The sequence below is a fragment of the Rhodamnia argentea genome, chromosome 6 (assembly GCF_020921035.1).
Source record: "Rhodamnia argentea isolate NSW1041297 chromosome 6, ASM2092103v1, whole genome shotgun sequence".
NCBI lineage: Eukaryota > Viridiplantae > Streptophyta > Magnoliopsida > Myrtales > Myrtaceae > Rhodamnia > Rhodamnia argentea.
Window position 1 is genome coordinate 30,776,662 of NC_063155.1, and position 14,608 is coordinate 30,791,269.

Sequence of the window (14,608 nt, forward strand, 5' to 3'; positions counted from 1 at the left end):
AGCGCTGGTTGCTCATGAAGGCCTATACTTGAGAAATTGACACAAATATTCCCTTAATTTTGGCTTCATATGCAATATGGTCCTTGAATATTTAATTTGTTCAATGTAGACCTTGAAGTTTAGTTCAATGTGCAATACCGTCCCTAAAATTTTGATTTGTTTAATATGGTCCAGGAACTTTTGATACGTATTTGATCTAGTTCCTAAACTACATTAATGAAAGTACAACATTGTATATTTTCACATAGTCCGGGAACTCAATTGGACCGGTGCAAAAAAAGTCTAGGGCTCAGGTTGAATAAATTATAAGTTTGGGGATGACATTATATATTGAGTTAAAGTTCAGAAATCATATTAAACAAATTAAAAGTTTAGAGCGCACATGGCAACACTTATGTAATAGGATTTCTGTTCTAGAAGTATTTCTGGATATGGAGTAGAAATTCGTTTGGTAGCGCAATCTTTTGAACAGAAATATGCAGTATTTTTTTTATTTATTTCTGGAGTATTTTTTTTCTATTTCTACCTCTGAGCGGAAGTGTTGCCATGCGCATCCTTTATGTGTGACATTGCATATTGAGTCGTCACCCCGTCAATGGGGATGTGCAGTGTCCATGAGCCTGCTAAAGATGAAATCGGTACCATAAGACAACAGGATTTACAGGCTTAATTATTCAGTCTTTATTCGGAGACTTATTTCATGTCCTTGAACCGTCATTTCCGAATGCACTACCAAGTGAATGGAGGCATCGTGGTCACTAGCCATTCTTGTATACCGGTCCCAGGCAAAAATACCATAACCTTTCTGAGGTTAATCGCAACTGATCTACTTAAAGCCAACCTATGAAATAATCTAGGCGTGCAGCATAACTTTACAAATCATGTACAATTAGCACAGACGTTAGAGCAAAGCCGAAGGCACCAATGTAGTAGCGGTGTTTTTGAACAACAGTCCTATGGCGTTTAACGCTGAATATCATAATTGTTGCACTTGTCATCCAGAAAAAAAGACAAAAATTATATTGCACTTTCTCGGTTCAGGTAATCAAAACGAAGAAAAAGTATAAAAATGTCAAGATAGAAACAAGAGACAACACCCACTTATTTGTCTATAACAGGAAGACAGCTTCAGGAAAGCAGAAAATAAGCATATCAAATTGGAATCACGCCACCACCTCAATGCAAAAACTCAGGCAGGAACAACTCCTGCTCATCGATAACTTTCTTCAGCAACAAATCAAATCTTTTTGGCAATGCCAAGCCTGGTTCGGAAGTCATTCTCCATTAGAGGAAGGCCATCTCGCAACTTGACCTTCGGTTCCCACCCCAGCAGTTCCTTGGCCTTTGTGATGTCTGGTTTTCTCTGCCGTGGATCATCGGGTGTGTTCTCCACCATCTTTATCTCCACCTCAGGGTTAATGAGCTGCAACAGATAATAAAAACAAGTCAATGACTGACAGTAGCTGCAACAGCTCAAGAACACGCCCAGAAACTTTAAGCTAAAAGCATTTTCATCACTATCAAGCAGGTAGCATCTTAAAGTCATTACATTCAAGACCACAAGAAAAAGCACTTAGTGTCTCATTGACCAAGCAGGCATTGCAACATTCGGTATATGCTCCAACTCACAGCTACAGGTGCCCTATTTGCAATTTTCCTAAGATATTTTGCATCCATTAACAAGAATATCTTCCTAACAGAGCAGAAAAGCTTAAAAGAAGTTATCCAGTATCAAGAGGTCACCTCTTTCACTGTTTTGGCAAGTTCCAGCACAGTGAATTCCCCTGAAAGAGAATAATAAATAAGCATCGAGGTCAGTAACTTTCTGTTTGATTGATGAAAATGCAAATGCAGGTTCATGAGAACCCATTTGATTGGTATTGAACGGTAAAAGTTCCGTTCTTAACCTGGGTTCCCAACATTGATAGGTCCAGTATTGTCTCCTTCCATGAGCCTAATGAGCCCATCAACCTTCAGCATTCAAACATATGGTCAGATTGGTATTCAATGGGGGAATACCTAATGTTGCAATAAAACGATCATATGTAGGGATGCATATAACTTACCAAATCGGAGACATAACAGAAACTGCGGGTCTGTGTTCCAGGCATCTGAACTGTCAATGGTTCACCACTGCAAGTAAAGATATGAAATGAAATTTATATCTACACTGAGGTGGCCTGAACAACCAATATCAGCTTTGATGACTTTAAGGTGAATTCCCCCTATGTGATATCCTAACTAGTACCAGTCTAACTAAGAGTCATCTGCTAGGCCAGCTTCGTACATTTAGATGAGCAAAAAACCGCCGAAGTACACTACATTGGCATGATGATATGGTCAATTTGCAATATTCATGTTCAATGGTAAATTCATCCCTAAGGTCAATATTCAGTTTCTAGGCAGCAAGTAGAACTGAAGTGTTGAGGACTTACCGAAGTGCTTGAGCAATGAAATTGCTAACAACGCGTCCATCGTCGATATTCATTCGTGGTCCATATGTGTTAAATATTCTAGCAATGCGGATCTCTAAATAAAAGGTAAAAATTAGTCACGTTCAACAACTACAATAGAAAACCCTTACCAAAAAAAAAACAACTACAATAGAAAACTTTATATAGGTAAGTGAGCATTTACCAATGCCGTGCTGTCTGTGATAGTCAAACATCAAAGTTTCAGCAACACGTTTTCCCTCGTCATAACAGCTCCTAACTCCTGCAACACAAAATGACATCCTTACTGAGGTTAAATTTTATCAGATTTGTTAGGGCATAGCCGTAAAATTCTACTATAGATAATTCTCACTCTTTGACTTGTCTCCAGCGCATGACACGAATAAACAGCAGTCGAGCATTATACTTAGCATGAACAGTCAATATGTCTCATATACTTTGTGCAATCATTTCCTTCCTTTTGTACAAGTGCATGCATATTACAAAGGGTGGTAAATAATTCAATACCTCACACTGGTTAAAAGGAGGCAGATAGCAACACTTATTGACTTTGTGTGGATTTGAAAAAGTCTATGCCGACTCCTATAAATTTTTATAGAATGTGCAAGAGAAATTAGGGGCATTGATGAAATTAACTAAGGAATGCCTGGACAAACAAAGCATGCAGCCTTTCTTGTTTTTCTCCCCATGTAAAGGAGTGAGTTAGCACACAGCCCACAGAGATATGGTTAATCAAGGCAGATGAACAGAACCTCGGGAGTTACAAACTGCAAATTAAGGTAACTAACCAATTGGGTTGACATTGCCCCAGTAACTCTCAGGCTGGGGGTGTACAAGAGGATCACCATACACCTCTGATGTTGAAGTAAGTAAAATCCTGTTTATGCACAGTCAAATTTTAGTAATTACACTGAAGTTTACAGTTACAAGGCTGAATAAACTAACCTTGCTCCCACTCGTTTGGCAAGTCCTAGCATGTTCAGTGTGCCAATCACATTAGTCTTGATTGTCTGCCAATTTATACCCTTAAATCTTAGAAATAGCTCAAATCGCATAACTATGTTATGCCAACACGAGGAAGAAATCCCATGTATTACATGTCATATCATTCAATATTCCGTATCATTAACAAGCGATGACTGAAAATACTATATTTTAGGTATCGAATGAGCGATTTTTTGATAGAGAATGCTTCCAATCAAAAGATAATTAGAATATATATGTGTTAAAGGGTTTATTGTTCAAACATCTATCAACTCATAAACAGGCATTCTGTTGAAAAATGCAACAAAGAACGATATTGCCAAACAATGTAGCCAGAGCAAGGAAACTCGGAATACAATGCAAGACGTGCACCAAATAAGATGATAGTCACAAAGGATAGTAGATCTCCTCTTGGCGACCAGAAATTGAAGAACAAAGACGACAACATGCAGCGGTAAATAGATATTGTAATGAATATGCAAGACCTGCAATAGATTGACCGATGAATTGCTTGATTTCGAATGGAAAATTGAGAGATTTGGTGCGCAGCTTGATGAACTAATGCATTCCAAGTAAAGGCCCTTATACTAGTTATGTTGCCAAACTGAATCAAGAGTACATCCCAAAAGTAATCACCTTGACAGGATTGTACTTATAAAAGATTGGAGAAGCAGGGCATGCAAGATGATATATTTGGTCGACTTCTACCAACAATGGCTCTGTGACATCTGTAGATAGAGAAACAGTAGGTTTGATTCACAAGACAATCACGCACGCACACAGAGAATTGAAGATCATGAAATCTACAAATCAAAAGTACCGTGTCGAATAAGTTCGAATCTTGGATGTCCGATCCATTTGCTGAGATTGTCCTTTGACCCAGTGAAGTAATTATCTGCCACAATTACCTGATATACAAAACTAATGAGGTTAAGAAAACATGAATTTTAAGGCTAGAAAGTTAAACGGGCCAGTGCCTGGTGTGAGTCCTAAGTAAACTCTTTCGATAGGAAGTGACAAAAAACTAGGGAAGGCACCCACCTCATTCTTCTCATTCTCCATTAGCCTGTCCACTAAGTGAGAGCCTATGAACCCAGCCCCTCCAGTGACCAGGATTCTCATGTTGGACTGCCATAATCAACAATAGCAAATTTTTTTAGAACAAGAAGAGTAGAGAGATGGTGAACTTATAGTGACCATGCTCTTCACAATCGATGAAATACGGCTACTGAGAAATGATGCTAGATATGAATTGGTTCCATACAAAACAGGGAAGAACAATTCCTTGTCAAAGAGAAAAAAAAAAATCAACACAACAGTAGAGGGACTAATCTTGGCTCTACATAAAACAGAAACAGGGGAGCACATCTGTGTCCTTAGATGAAAGAAAATAAAAAGTAAAGCAAGAAAACCATAGTTGCGAGTGGGGATGGGACTGAGAATCAAGGATGATTGTAGAGCAGGAACAAGAATGAGATATCCAAGTAGATAAATGAGACATTTGAATCAACTAAGTCAGATCTATCACTCACAGATTCAACGGGATGAATTGCATAAACTCAAAAGCATGTTATGTTGACTTTCGTCAATATCTAAAGAATTAGCTGTTATAAACCCCAGATAATCATATGATAAGAAAGCGAACGGAGAAAAGCCTCCTACCTGAAAAAATTTGGAATTGCGCAAAGGTGAAGGGCTTGGAGGTGGTTTTGTTGTTGTCTGGTGCTCCCCGTTGGACACATTCTTAGCCATTGTGTCCCTAGTTAGATCCTCGACGCTTTAGGAATCTACGAGATTTTAACAGAGAAAGCCCACGCGTAAGCGCCAGTGTCAAATACTTTTCAGCTAAAATCATGTCAAGGCTAGATCCTGCTCCATCGAATATCAGTCGAAATCTCTTGCGTGCACTTACAATGCGAACATTCAGTTTTCCCTGATAACACATGAATGGCTTATCTATCTACGACAAATCACAAGTTCTAGGAAGAGTTTTGAAGCTCTCCGCCCTACTCAGCCTCAGATCACATGCCAAATGTGGCTCCAGTCAAAATGCAAGAGGAGCCAACGTCCCACATCAAACAGAGCAGCCGGTGATTCGGAGCCAATTAAGCTTACGAAGAAAGAGGACTGGCAAAATCGAAGCAAGAAGAGACAAGGCATAGCGCACCTTATAGATCAAACACCGAGAACAGAGAGACTCGCGAGGCGATTTCTTAAACCTCACTCGATCCACGAACCTCAGACATCGGTCACTCGGTATATATAGCTTGCAAGGAATAATTGCAGGAATCGAAACTTCTACTACCAGACTAACCAATTAAAAAGACAAAAAAGGAAGAGGGAGTATAATCAAATGATAGGAGACTTCGCGATCAAGCAAAAGTTCGAAGCGTCCGCGACAGCTCCATCGCACCAACAACTGAAGCAACCGATCTCACCAAACGAACAGATACGACATTCCCATCACGAAATCGTTAGCGCTGCAATTTGAAAAAACCTGGGAACGATCGATTACCTCCAGCTAATCTCCAGATTCGACGCGATCCTCGGGTTGCGGTTCGGCGATTCGCGAGGTTCGGAAAAGCCAGTGTCAGCGTGAATGCGCCCCGCAAGAGAATCTATCTGTCGAGGGGGAAGAGGTCTGGAGGAGAAGCGCATATGCATCGGAATCAACTACTCCTGAGCTTGTGGGGGGGGGGGGGGGGGGAGTGAGGAGAAGCTTCTTCTTCTTCCACTCGTTAAAAATTGAAAAATTGAAAATTTTATTGTTTAAAAGAAAAATAAAAAGAAAAAGGAAAAATACGAATTGAGATGCTGCTGCAGTTGCATGGGGATTCGTCTCGTCTCTCCCTTGGTGTCGCCATCGGTCGCGCGAAGACGTGGGGACGGGACGGGACGGTCTGTGTGTGAGGGGCGGGGCCCACTTGCCGTTTTGACTACGATGCGAGGGGGACGGACGGCGGACCTTTTTCCCTGTTTTCTCTGGGGGGACGAAACGTCCTGTTTTTATTTTGTTTTATTCGATGTATTCGCTCCAGAAAAAGGATCTATACAAATTGCAGAATTCCAACGCAACTTTTTATAAGTCATTGGGCCTTGTTGGGCCCTTGGGCCGCTGCGCGTCTCGATTTGAAGCTACGGAATCACTCACAAATTAAATTAAATTAAATTTGCAAGGGGTAGCTAACAACGTTGTGGCTGTAGTTTAGTGGTGAGAATTCCACGTTGTGGCCGTGGAGACCTGGGCTCGAATCCCAGCAGCCACATTTCTCCCTTTTTCTTTGTGCCACTTTCAGGTATTTGTGATTGGCTCACTTTTTTTTCACTCCTTTTATGGATGTGACACTCCTTTTTATGTGTGTTTTAACCATCCTATCCTCTGTGTGTAGCCCATCAAATATGTTATAATTTTATATGATTCTTTTTTTTGTTAATTTTTTATTTCGTTTCTTTTTCTCGTTGCGGGTCCCACCTTCCTCCTTTTCTTCTTTTTCCTCCTTCCCACGCCTCCCACTCGTCTCTCTATTTTCTACGACGTTTGCTGGGACGCCTCTCTCTCTTTCTAAAAATCCCGACTTTATTATGTCAATCCCGTCCTCCTCCATAATTTCATCGGCACCGGCATTGGGCTCACCAGAGACCTCCGCAATGATCCCCTTTTCTCCGCACAAAGGTAATATTGAGAAGCATGAAGGTAATGACATTTCACTCATGTTCTTGATAATGGAAGTTTCTGTTTGTAATCTGCAGGAGGACAAAGAAAGGGATGCTTAAGTTGTTCTCTTTTCTTCTTGCCATCCTATTTTGGCGAAACAATTGTCTATTTACCTTATACTCAGAGACTGGATGATGGAAAAGCAAATTATAGGGGGAGTAGGAAGTAACTCAATGCAAAGTAGCCATATTCGCCACGATATTGTACGCCGTCATGATGAACCGTCTGATTTTTCAGCCGAAGAAAAGCGAACTGCTTATCAAATTTGGCCTATACACTACCAAGAAAGCTTGTTTACAGATTTATGCTCAGCTTCATGCTTGAAACTTAAGAATTAATGAGCTATCATGCGGATTGTGGACCTGGCGGCCTTCTGTTTGCTATCTACAAAGATCACGTCTTCGATCCACGCGCTGATGTTGAATGCTAGACCTTCCAGGACTCTTGAGTAGCTCTCTAGTATTGCTTGTCCCACATCTTGCAAGATGTGTTTCTAGCTCAACACACCCATGAAGGACTATCGTAGAAAAGCAAGGACATGGATCCCAAAGATACGAGGTTCTTTCTTTCGGATTATTGTTATGATGTGCTTTTGAGCGAGATTTCAGTGAATTTAAACGATTAGCTTCGAAAAAATGTCGGCGGGAAGTTTCGCTCACCCTGTTGTATTGGATCTAAAAAAAAAAAAAAGTCGGGATTGTTGGATATAATTGGAGTTTTCTATTTTAATACTTGGGGCTTCTCAATATTACCTTCGTGTGGAGAAAAGGGTATCATTGGGGAGGTCACTGGTGAGCTCAATGTCGGTACCAGCAAAATTATGGAGGAGGACAGGATTGACATAATAAAATCAGGGTTTTTAGAAGAAAAGGGAGGTGTCGAAGCGAACGTTGTGCGGGAGAGAGAGACAGAGAGACAGAGACAGAGAGAGGCGTGGGAAGGAGGAGGAAGAAGAAAAGGAGGAAAGTGAGACCCGCAAGAAAAAAAAAGAAATGAAATAAAAAAAATAATATAAAATTGTGTCAGATTTGGTGGGCCACATCACAAATGATATGGTGGTCAAAACATATATAAAAAGGAGTGTCAAAGTCATAAAAAGAGTGGAAAAAACGCGAGCTTTTGTAATTTTAATTTCTTTATTGGGGGTCGAAAGGATATATGTAATTATGACTTATGAAAGTCGACTCATGGCATAGAAAGTTCCATATATTCTTGCCTTGTGCTCCCACAATGGGAACAACATTTGCTTTTGTTTTCAGTAACGATTCGACATTTACAGAGATAATGTTCTCGTATCTCGCAACAGGGTAGGGCCTAAACCTTACAAAGCATGCAAGCTTACAAATGGGCTAGTAGGATTATCCCAGAGCACGAGTTCCTTCATGGCCTTTTCGATTTCTCTCACCTCTCTCAGCAAGCTACTCATGCAGTATCCTAGAGCACCCAAACTCAGAACCACTTCGCTTTTGATCGCGTTCTCAGCTTCCGCACCATCGCCGCTGCCGCCAATTTTGTCGAGCACCTCCCGCGAATGCTGAAGATAAGAGCCCACCATCTTCTCCACGTCACCTTCATCTAAACAAGGCATTGGCGGGTCGATAGGTTTTGTTGCTCTCCCCAGCTCGATATCACGGGAAACGTCGGTCTCTTGAAGCTGCTGCTTCTCAAGAAGCGAGGGTGATTTGACCGAGTTGATCTCCTCGAAGAATTTCAGCCAAGTGCTCGCGAGTTCCCGGAAAAGTTCAAGGTCGCTGTGAAGCTTATTCAGGGCCTCTTTCAAAGCAGCAGCAGCCTCGGCCCCGACTGCTGACGATTCTCGTTCGAGGAACTTCAGTGCATGGCCACAAAAGTGCAGGAGGTCCACCATCTTTGACAGAGACCCCAAAAGCCTACCGTAGCAAGCACTGTGAAAGGGCCTGAACCAGAAATTTGGCTCCACCTCGGCTTCTTCGATGCACTTGCCGAGATCAAGCACGCTCATCTTGACCCTCTTTTGAGTCTCTTCAAGATTGGACTTCTTGGTGTTGTCCAGTACACCCAGTGTTGTGACCGCGACAATGCACTCCCGTAATGCCTCGAAACAATCAGTGAGCTGACGCTTAGCCAGAGAAGAACCTCTCGTGGGCTGCATCAGAAGTTCCACCACTATTAAACAAGATAACCCGATGAAGGTCTCGACGATCCTTGCGATGGCGAATTCACTCGGTGGGCCAAACTTTTTTCTACCCAGTATCAACACAGCTCCTATCGCGGCCGAGACGCCACCTGCTTGGCCGTACATTTTGCTCTTCCTAAGAAAGCTACAGAAGACGAACCAAGGGACGAGGGACAGGACTCTTACGGGCAAAAACCTCTGAAAAAGAAAGCAACCCAAGACTCCATAAACGGTTCCTAGTACCGTGCCCTGTGCCTTGACGTTGGCCACCTTGAAAGTAGCCTCTCTGGCTGAGGAATAGCTCACGGCTATCGGAAGCCCGGCCCAATATCCGTCCTCCTTGCTATATATAAGCCCAAGAAGTACCGCGAGGCCCAGCGAGAGCGAGCACTTGATCGCAGGGACGAGCCTTTTGGGGCTCATTTTGAAGCCCCACTCGTTCCAGGCTCTTGTGAAACAGAAAGAAAGCCCACTTTCTTCGCCCGTTGACTGTTCGTCTTTTTGATGAGATTTGTCTTGTGGTGATGTCGATGTTGGGGTCTGACTGTGGAGGAGTTTCATGCAGAAGAGGAAGAAGATGCAGGGCAAGTGCTCCGGCGAGGTCGGGACTTTGCGAAGAGACTCAAAGAAGCCAGTCATGTTCTTGGAAATCGATTCGGGGATGGTTGAAGAAGAATCACCGGGGAAAAGCCAGCTCTTAGATTGGCTCATGATCAGGGTAATGTGTTCCTCCAAAACAAGTTTGCAATTTTTGAGCGGTCCGTTAGCGTCAGGCAATGTAACTGGGAACGAAGCGATGCTTGTTAATGCCATGTCCATCCCACGCAATTGGGTCTCTAAACTCTCCTGCAACCTTTCTCCTGGACTCATGTGGTATGATTTCAAGGACGTGAACGGAACTCTCTCCCAAAGCGCACTTTCCTGTTGTTCAATGTCAGAACGGTGTCGTTCAGGTTCCAATATTGGAGGAGATATTTTTCTTTTTTCCTTTGTTCGAGATATTGGAGAAAGGAGATTGAGCAGTGAATTTCATATCGTTACTCAACGTAGAATGATAGAGCAAGTACTTGGTTTGTTTCTTTTGCGCAAGTTCTTTCTTTTGGTATTTCAGGACAATTATCAAAATCTCCAAATACGCAACAATGAAGAGGTTATGGGACCTGACCGGTTCTGATTATTCACGGAATACCCAAATAAAAGTTTATTCTAGAAGTGCCAAAAATAATTTCGAATTATCACCTGATAGCGTTTAATACTTCGAAGAAGTTTGTTTCCGTCGTGGGACAAGCATTTGGCTCGAGAGATGAAGGCGAGGGCGGAGGCGTCGTCCTCGGCGAGGAATGCATTGGCGAAGAGGTGCAACCTGTTCGAGGCATTCTCGGTGTAGGCCCGGCAGTTCTCCTTTATCTGCATGCAGAATTCTGCATGGTCAATTAATCTACGAGGGCATGCATATGTTAAGCTCATTGGGAATTAAAGAAAAAAAAAACACTCCACGCTTCCAAATTTATGCGAGCTCCATGCGAAGAGTACGTAGGTTTAGAGCATGTACCACTATTCCCTAGATGTATGAAAAATAGTCTTTCATTAACTACGGTTGACCAAGGTAACTAACATAACATGCACCAAAGAGTGATATCCAGGACAAATAAAATGGATGCAGTAATTTTCATGAAGTAATGCTCTAATTTCTAGAGATTGTATGCTAAAGTTGATCGTATCTCTCCACAAGATGTTTGCATGCATTGCTTTGGGGTACCTCATGACGGGCCGTCCTAGGGAAGGGAAGCAAAAGGGCCAGCAGGCAAGCGAGGGCCCCGACGGCCGTGCTGACAGCCACGTGGAGGGGGTGCATGACCGCCTCGATCCGCTCCTTCTCGATGAACCCGATCACGTACACCAGCACTATCTGCCCCAGCGCTATCCGCTTCGCCGTCCCGTGCGTAGCCCCCGGCAGGGCCACCACGAACGACGCCAGGGCCACCGCGAGCGCGGTCGTCCCGCTCGACAGCCTCGTGGGCCCTATCAGCCACAGGCTCAGCATCGCGGGCCCGATGCTCTGGGCGGTCGCGTACAGCGCCAGCCAGCACCCACGCAGCGCGTCGCCCAGGGAGGCATCCGTGACGACCAGGATGACCGTCACGTAGGAGAAGGCGGGGAGCGAGACGTGGCGCCGCAGCTGGGCCGGCCCGTACAGGGTGACGCACGCCACGACGGCGCAGGCGAGAGAGGTCCGGAGCGCAGACGCGAGGCACCCCCGCCACAGGGCTCGCGCTCGCTCCGACTGACCAGAAATCCCACGCATTATTGCAGAAGTAGCTTCGTTCGAGGGAGCGACGAAGGATGATGGCGAGGTTGGTTCGAGAACGTAAAGTGGCAAGTGAAGGTGGGGTTTTGTTACTTTTGTAGAGGGAGAGGTCGGGAGAAGGGACATGGACATTGGACGATCCATAATGATGACGTGAGTGGGATCCACGTGGTGTGTGCTTTGCTGACGCAGCTCGGCTCTTCGCTGACGCAGCTCGGCTCTTCGCTTATTAGTTCTAACTCGTAATCCGTGGATGAAAAATCACACGCACGAACGACTTTTGGGGGGCGGCTAGCTCAACGCGCTTATCGTGGTCGCAACACTTTAGCTCTAAAAATTAATTTATAATCAAAAATCAATTATTCTACTTTTGCTTATGAGCAGCAAAAGTAGATATTTTTATTTTTGAAATAAAAAAAATTTACTGTAAAAGTAGAAAAATAAAGTTACGTAACTAAACAGATTTCTGCTCCGTAATCACTTCTAAAGTAGAAATTTTATTCCAGGACTGTTGTCATTACGTGTCCTAATCTCCGCAGCTCGTCATCGTTATGATAGTTTTATTATTCTCCAATGAATTTTCCTCTTCCTAGGGGAATTAAGGTTTCGAAAGAAATTGCTTAACGGGAGGTCCTATAAAAGGAATTAGCTTAGTGTGGAATTACACGACGTAAAGTTACACGCCAACCCACTTTTCATATTTATTTATTTACAACATATGAATTTTTTTTTTTTTTTTGGTAAAGGACATGAAAAGTTAATGCGCTCTAATTCTATCTTTTTCCCCTTGTTCTGTTCTGATCAAAAGGTTGGGCGCCTTTTGGAGTATCTGAGGAGACTCCGTGCAAGTGTACATCTCTGTCCGGCGTCCTTCATGGAATTATCGTACGGCCGTATTAAGATGCACATATAAATTATATTAAAGAAGTCCCGTGTTGGAGAATTGATATGGTATTAAACAGTTATATTTAAGTTTGCCCATAATTCATTGGCTTAAGTTTTTTAGTGATGGTGGGTCCAATTAGATATATTGACGGGCTCGGACTTGGGCTCCCTCTATTGGACTTCTGCTATGTGCTCTCAACAAATGGTATTAGAGCCGATGATTAATTGGTGGTTCACTCTCAATATGTATCGGTCATCACCTATCGGTCTTTGGTGAATATCTCAAGGAAGGAATCTGGTGACCAATGCAATTTCCGGGCCGGCGGGTGTGTATATCTCAAGGAAGGAATCTAGTGATCAATGCGGTTTCCGGGCCGTTGGGCGTTGCGGTGGGCGTGTATATTTCAAGGAAGGAATTTAGAGACCAATGCGGTTTCCGGGTCGGTGGGCGTTGTGGCGTAGCAAAGCCGGTGACCAACGCAGATTTCGAGCCGAATATTTGAATTCAGAGAGAGCAGACCTAACATTGGAGCTCATATATGAGATGGTGTTGAGCAATTAATATATCTAAGTTGGCACATAACTCATTGGCTTAAGCTTTTAAGTAAAGGTGGATCCAACTGGATATATTGAGGGCCCGGACTTAGGTTCTCTCTTGACGATCTCTCGAATGAAGGTATCCGGTCTTACGTTGCGAGCTCTTAACAGGCCGTCAGTCATCATGTTGTTCTCCAATCTAGCTAATAATGGAGATTTGAAAAGAATAGAAAGATGTCTACTCCATAATTGAAGCTTCTGTTAAGTTGTAAGGATTTATAATTAAAGATTACTCTCATTTGGCTGCCGGAGATCAATTTTCTTGTAGCGGACGTAACATTTCAAATAAATGAATGAGTGACATAGATGGTCAATTGAGATTGCACCGCCATACAAAAATGACCCTTGATCAATAAAATCTCACTCCTATTTAAATACACTCATCGGGAAAGATGCAATGTCAAACGTTGTATAAAAAAGAGCATGTACATGGTCGTTATAGATTTTCTTACATTACGTTGAAGTACAAATTTTATGACTGCTTATGGAAGTAAAATGAGAAGAGGAAGTTCCCTTTATGGTCAAAAGGCGACGGACAGATTTTAACTACAAAACTATGCATCTGAAATGGCATAACCTGCTTATCTGGCTGTGAAGGAGATTGAGGGCTATGCTGTTTTGCCCTTATATTAAATGCGTATTAGTGCACGAAAAAAAGATCTTCGATGAATTTGTCAATTGGAAGAGCATAGGTTACGGATTGACAGTACTTAAAAAAAAAATGGTTCCTTATAAAGGGTTTAAATGAGGTTGGGACCGACCTCATCAATCGTCACATAAATTATTTGTGAATTGAAAAATATGCGACTTTAACAAGTATTATTTTGGGATGGGAAAATGACCGATTAGCTGGCTTGTACTCAAATTTGTCAAGCGAAAAAGAGTTTGAGAAGATGAATTTGGCACGAGGAATGGAACCTAGCTAGAGATTTTTGTTAAAGGTGCTCTTTGTGCACAGTTTGATCTTCCCATTCGTCGCCAGAGGGTTATTTTTTAGCCATTGCTCAAAAATTTGGTCCGGGTCTCCAAATTTTGAAATTGAAAATGTGCGGTTGGGAGGTCTCGGACAATCCCTAAAGATTAGCGAAAGCCGTCAGGCTAGCATCTCTTTGCACACCGAGCGAGTTTCATTTGCTGCCCTTCCTTCACCTCGGAAGATTCAGACATTGACTGTTCGGTCTTTAAGGACATTTTACAGGACAGAAGATGTAGGCTTTTCTGTTGCGCGAAACAAGCGATCGAACAAGAAAATGTACATGGTTCGTCCATACAAATCTACGTCCATGGAAAAAGCAGCAATGAATTACACTATAAATCAAGCGATACGCGGAGATTACAAATCACACTTGAGTCACTCAAACATTCTTAGTGTTTCCAAGCCCTAATTGCATCAACTAACCCACAAGTATTTAGCCCCGCAATTCCTCGCGAAAAAATCTTTCAATTTCATCAAGGAATTACACAAATCTAACCTCGAGATTTAATTAGCATCTATACTTGAATTCTTGATA

General features: G+C 42.7%; 2 protein-coding genes and 1 non-coding gene across 5 annotated transcripts; 1 reads left to right on the forward strand and 2 right to left on the reverse strand.

The window, feature by feature from the left end:
* Positions 1-997: 997 nt before the first annotated feature.
* LOC115745941 (UDP-glucuronic acid decarboxylase 6) lies at positions 998-6,128 on the reverse strand. 3 transcript variants are annotated; one of them, XM_030681583.2, is made up of 14 exons: positions 5,953-6,127; positions 5,605-5,746; positions 5,100-5,224; positions 4,479-4,565; positions 4,258-4,345; positions 4,074-4,165; positions 3,399-3,463; positions 3,242-3,330; positions 2,638-2,715; positions 2,436-2,529; positions 2,067-2,133; positions 1,908-1,971; positions 1,744-1,784; positions 998-1,423 (listed from the first exon to the last, which is right to left on the reverse strand). In XM_030681583.2, exons 3-14 carry the CDS (start codon positions 5,187-5,189, stop codon positions 1,238-1,240), a joined length of 1,041 nt encoding a protein of 346 aa, XP_030537443.1. In that variant the 5' UTR covers positions 5,190-5,224; positions 5,605-5,746; positions 5,953-6,127; the 3' UTR covers positions 998-1,237. The 3 variants fall into 3 exon arrangements, with proteins under 3 accessions (XP_030537443.1, XP_048136374.1, XP_048136375.1); XM_048280417.1 differs by lacking the exon at positions 5,605-5,746 and having other exon boundaries at positions 5,953-5,983; positions 6,022-6,117; XM_048280418.1 differs by lacking the exon at positions 5,605-5,746 and having other exon boundaries at positions 5,953-6,128.
* A 503-nt stretch (positions 6,129-6,631) lies between these two features.
* On the forward strand, positions 6,632-6,703 carry TRNAH-GUG. The gene has a single exon. It is a non-coding gene; the product is annotated as a tRNA-His (tRNA).
* A 1,743-nt stretch (positions 6,704-8,446) lies between these two features.
* Positions 8,447-11,651, reverse strand: LOC115745933. The gene is made up of 3 exons (XM_030681568.2): positions 11,067-11,651; positions 10,547-10,714; positions 8,447-10,228 (listed from the first exon to the last, which is right to left on the reverse strand). The coding sequence occupies exons 1-3, from the start codon at positions 11,610-11,612 to the stop codon at positions 8,474-8,476; spliced, it is 2,469 nt and encodes an 822-aa protein (XP_030537428.1). The 5' UTR covers positions 11,613-11,651; the 3' UTR covers positions 8,447-8,473.
* Positions 11,652-14,608: the final 2,957 nt, after the last annotated feature.

Excerpts from the sequence above, each read along its gene's own strand:
- LOC115745941 (XM_048280418.1), bottom strand. The coding sequence starts at position 5,189 with ATGGCTAAGAATGTGTCCAACGGGGAGCACCAGACAACAACAAAACCA. Across the intron at positions 4,566-5,099 it reads GCAATTCCAAATTTTTTCAG|TCCAACATGAGAATCCTGGT; the intron begins GTAGGAGGCTTT and ends TGATTATGGCAG. Across the intron at positions 1,972-2,066 it reads TCTGTTATGTCTCCGATTTG|GTTGATGGGCTCATTAGGCT; the intron begins GTAAGTTATATG and ends TGAATGCTGAAG.
- LOC115745933 (XM_030681568.2), bottom strand. The coding sequence starts at position 11,612 with ATGCGTGGGATTTCTGGTCAGTCGGAGCGAGCGCGAGCCCTGTGGCGG. Across the intron at positions 10,715-11,066 it reads CTAGGACGGCCCGTCATGAG|ATAAAGGAGAACTGCCGGGC; the intron begins GTACCCCAAAGC and ends TTCTGCATGCAG. Across the intron at positions 10,229-10,546 it reads GAAGTATTAAACGCTATCAG|GAAAGTGCGCTTTGGGAGAG; the intron begins GTGATAATTCGA and ends ATTGAACAACAG.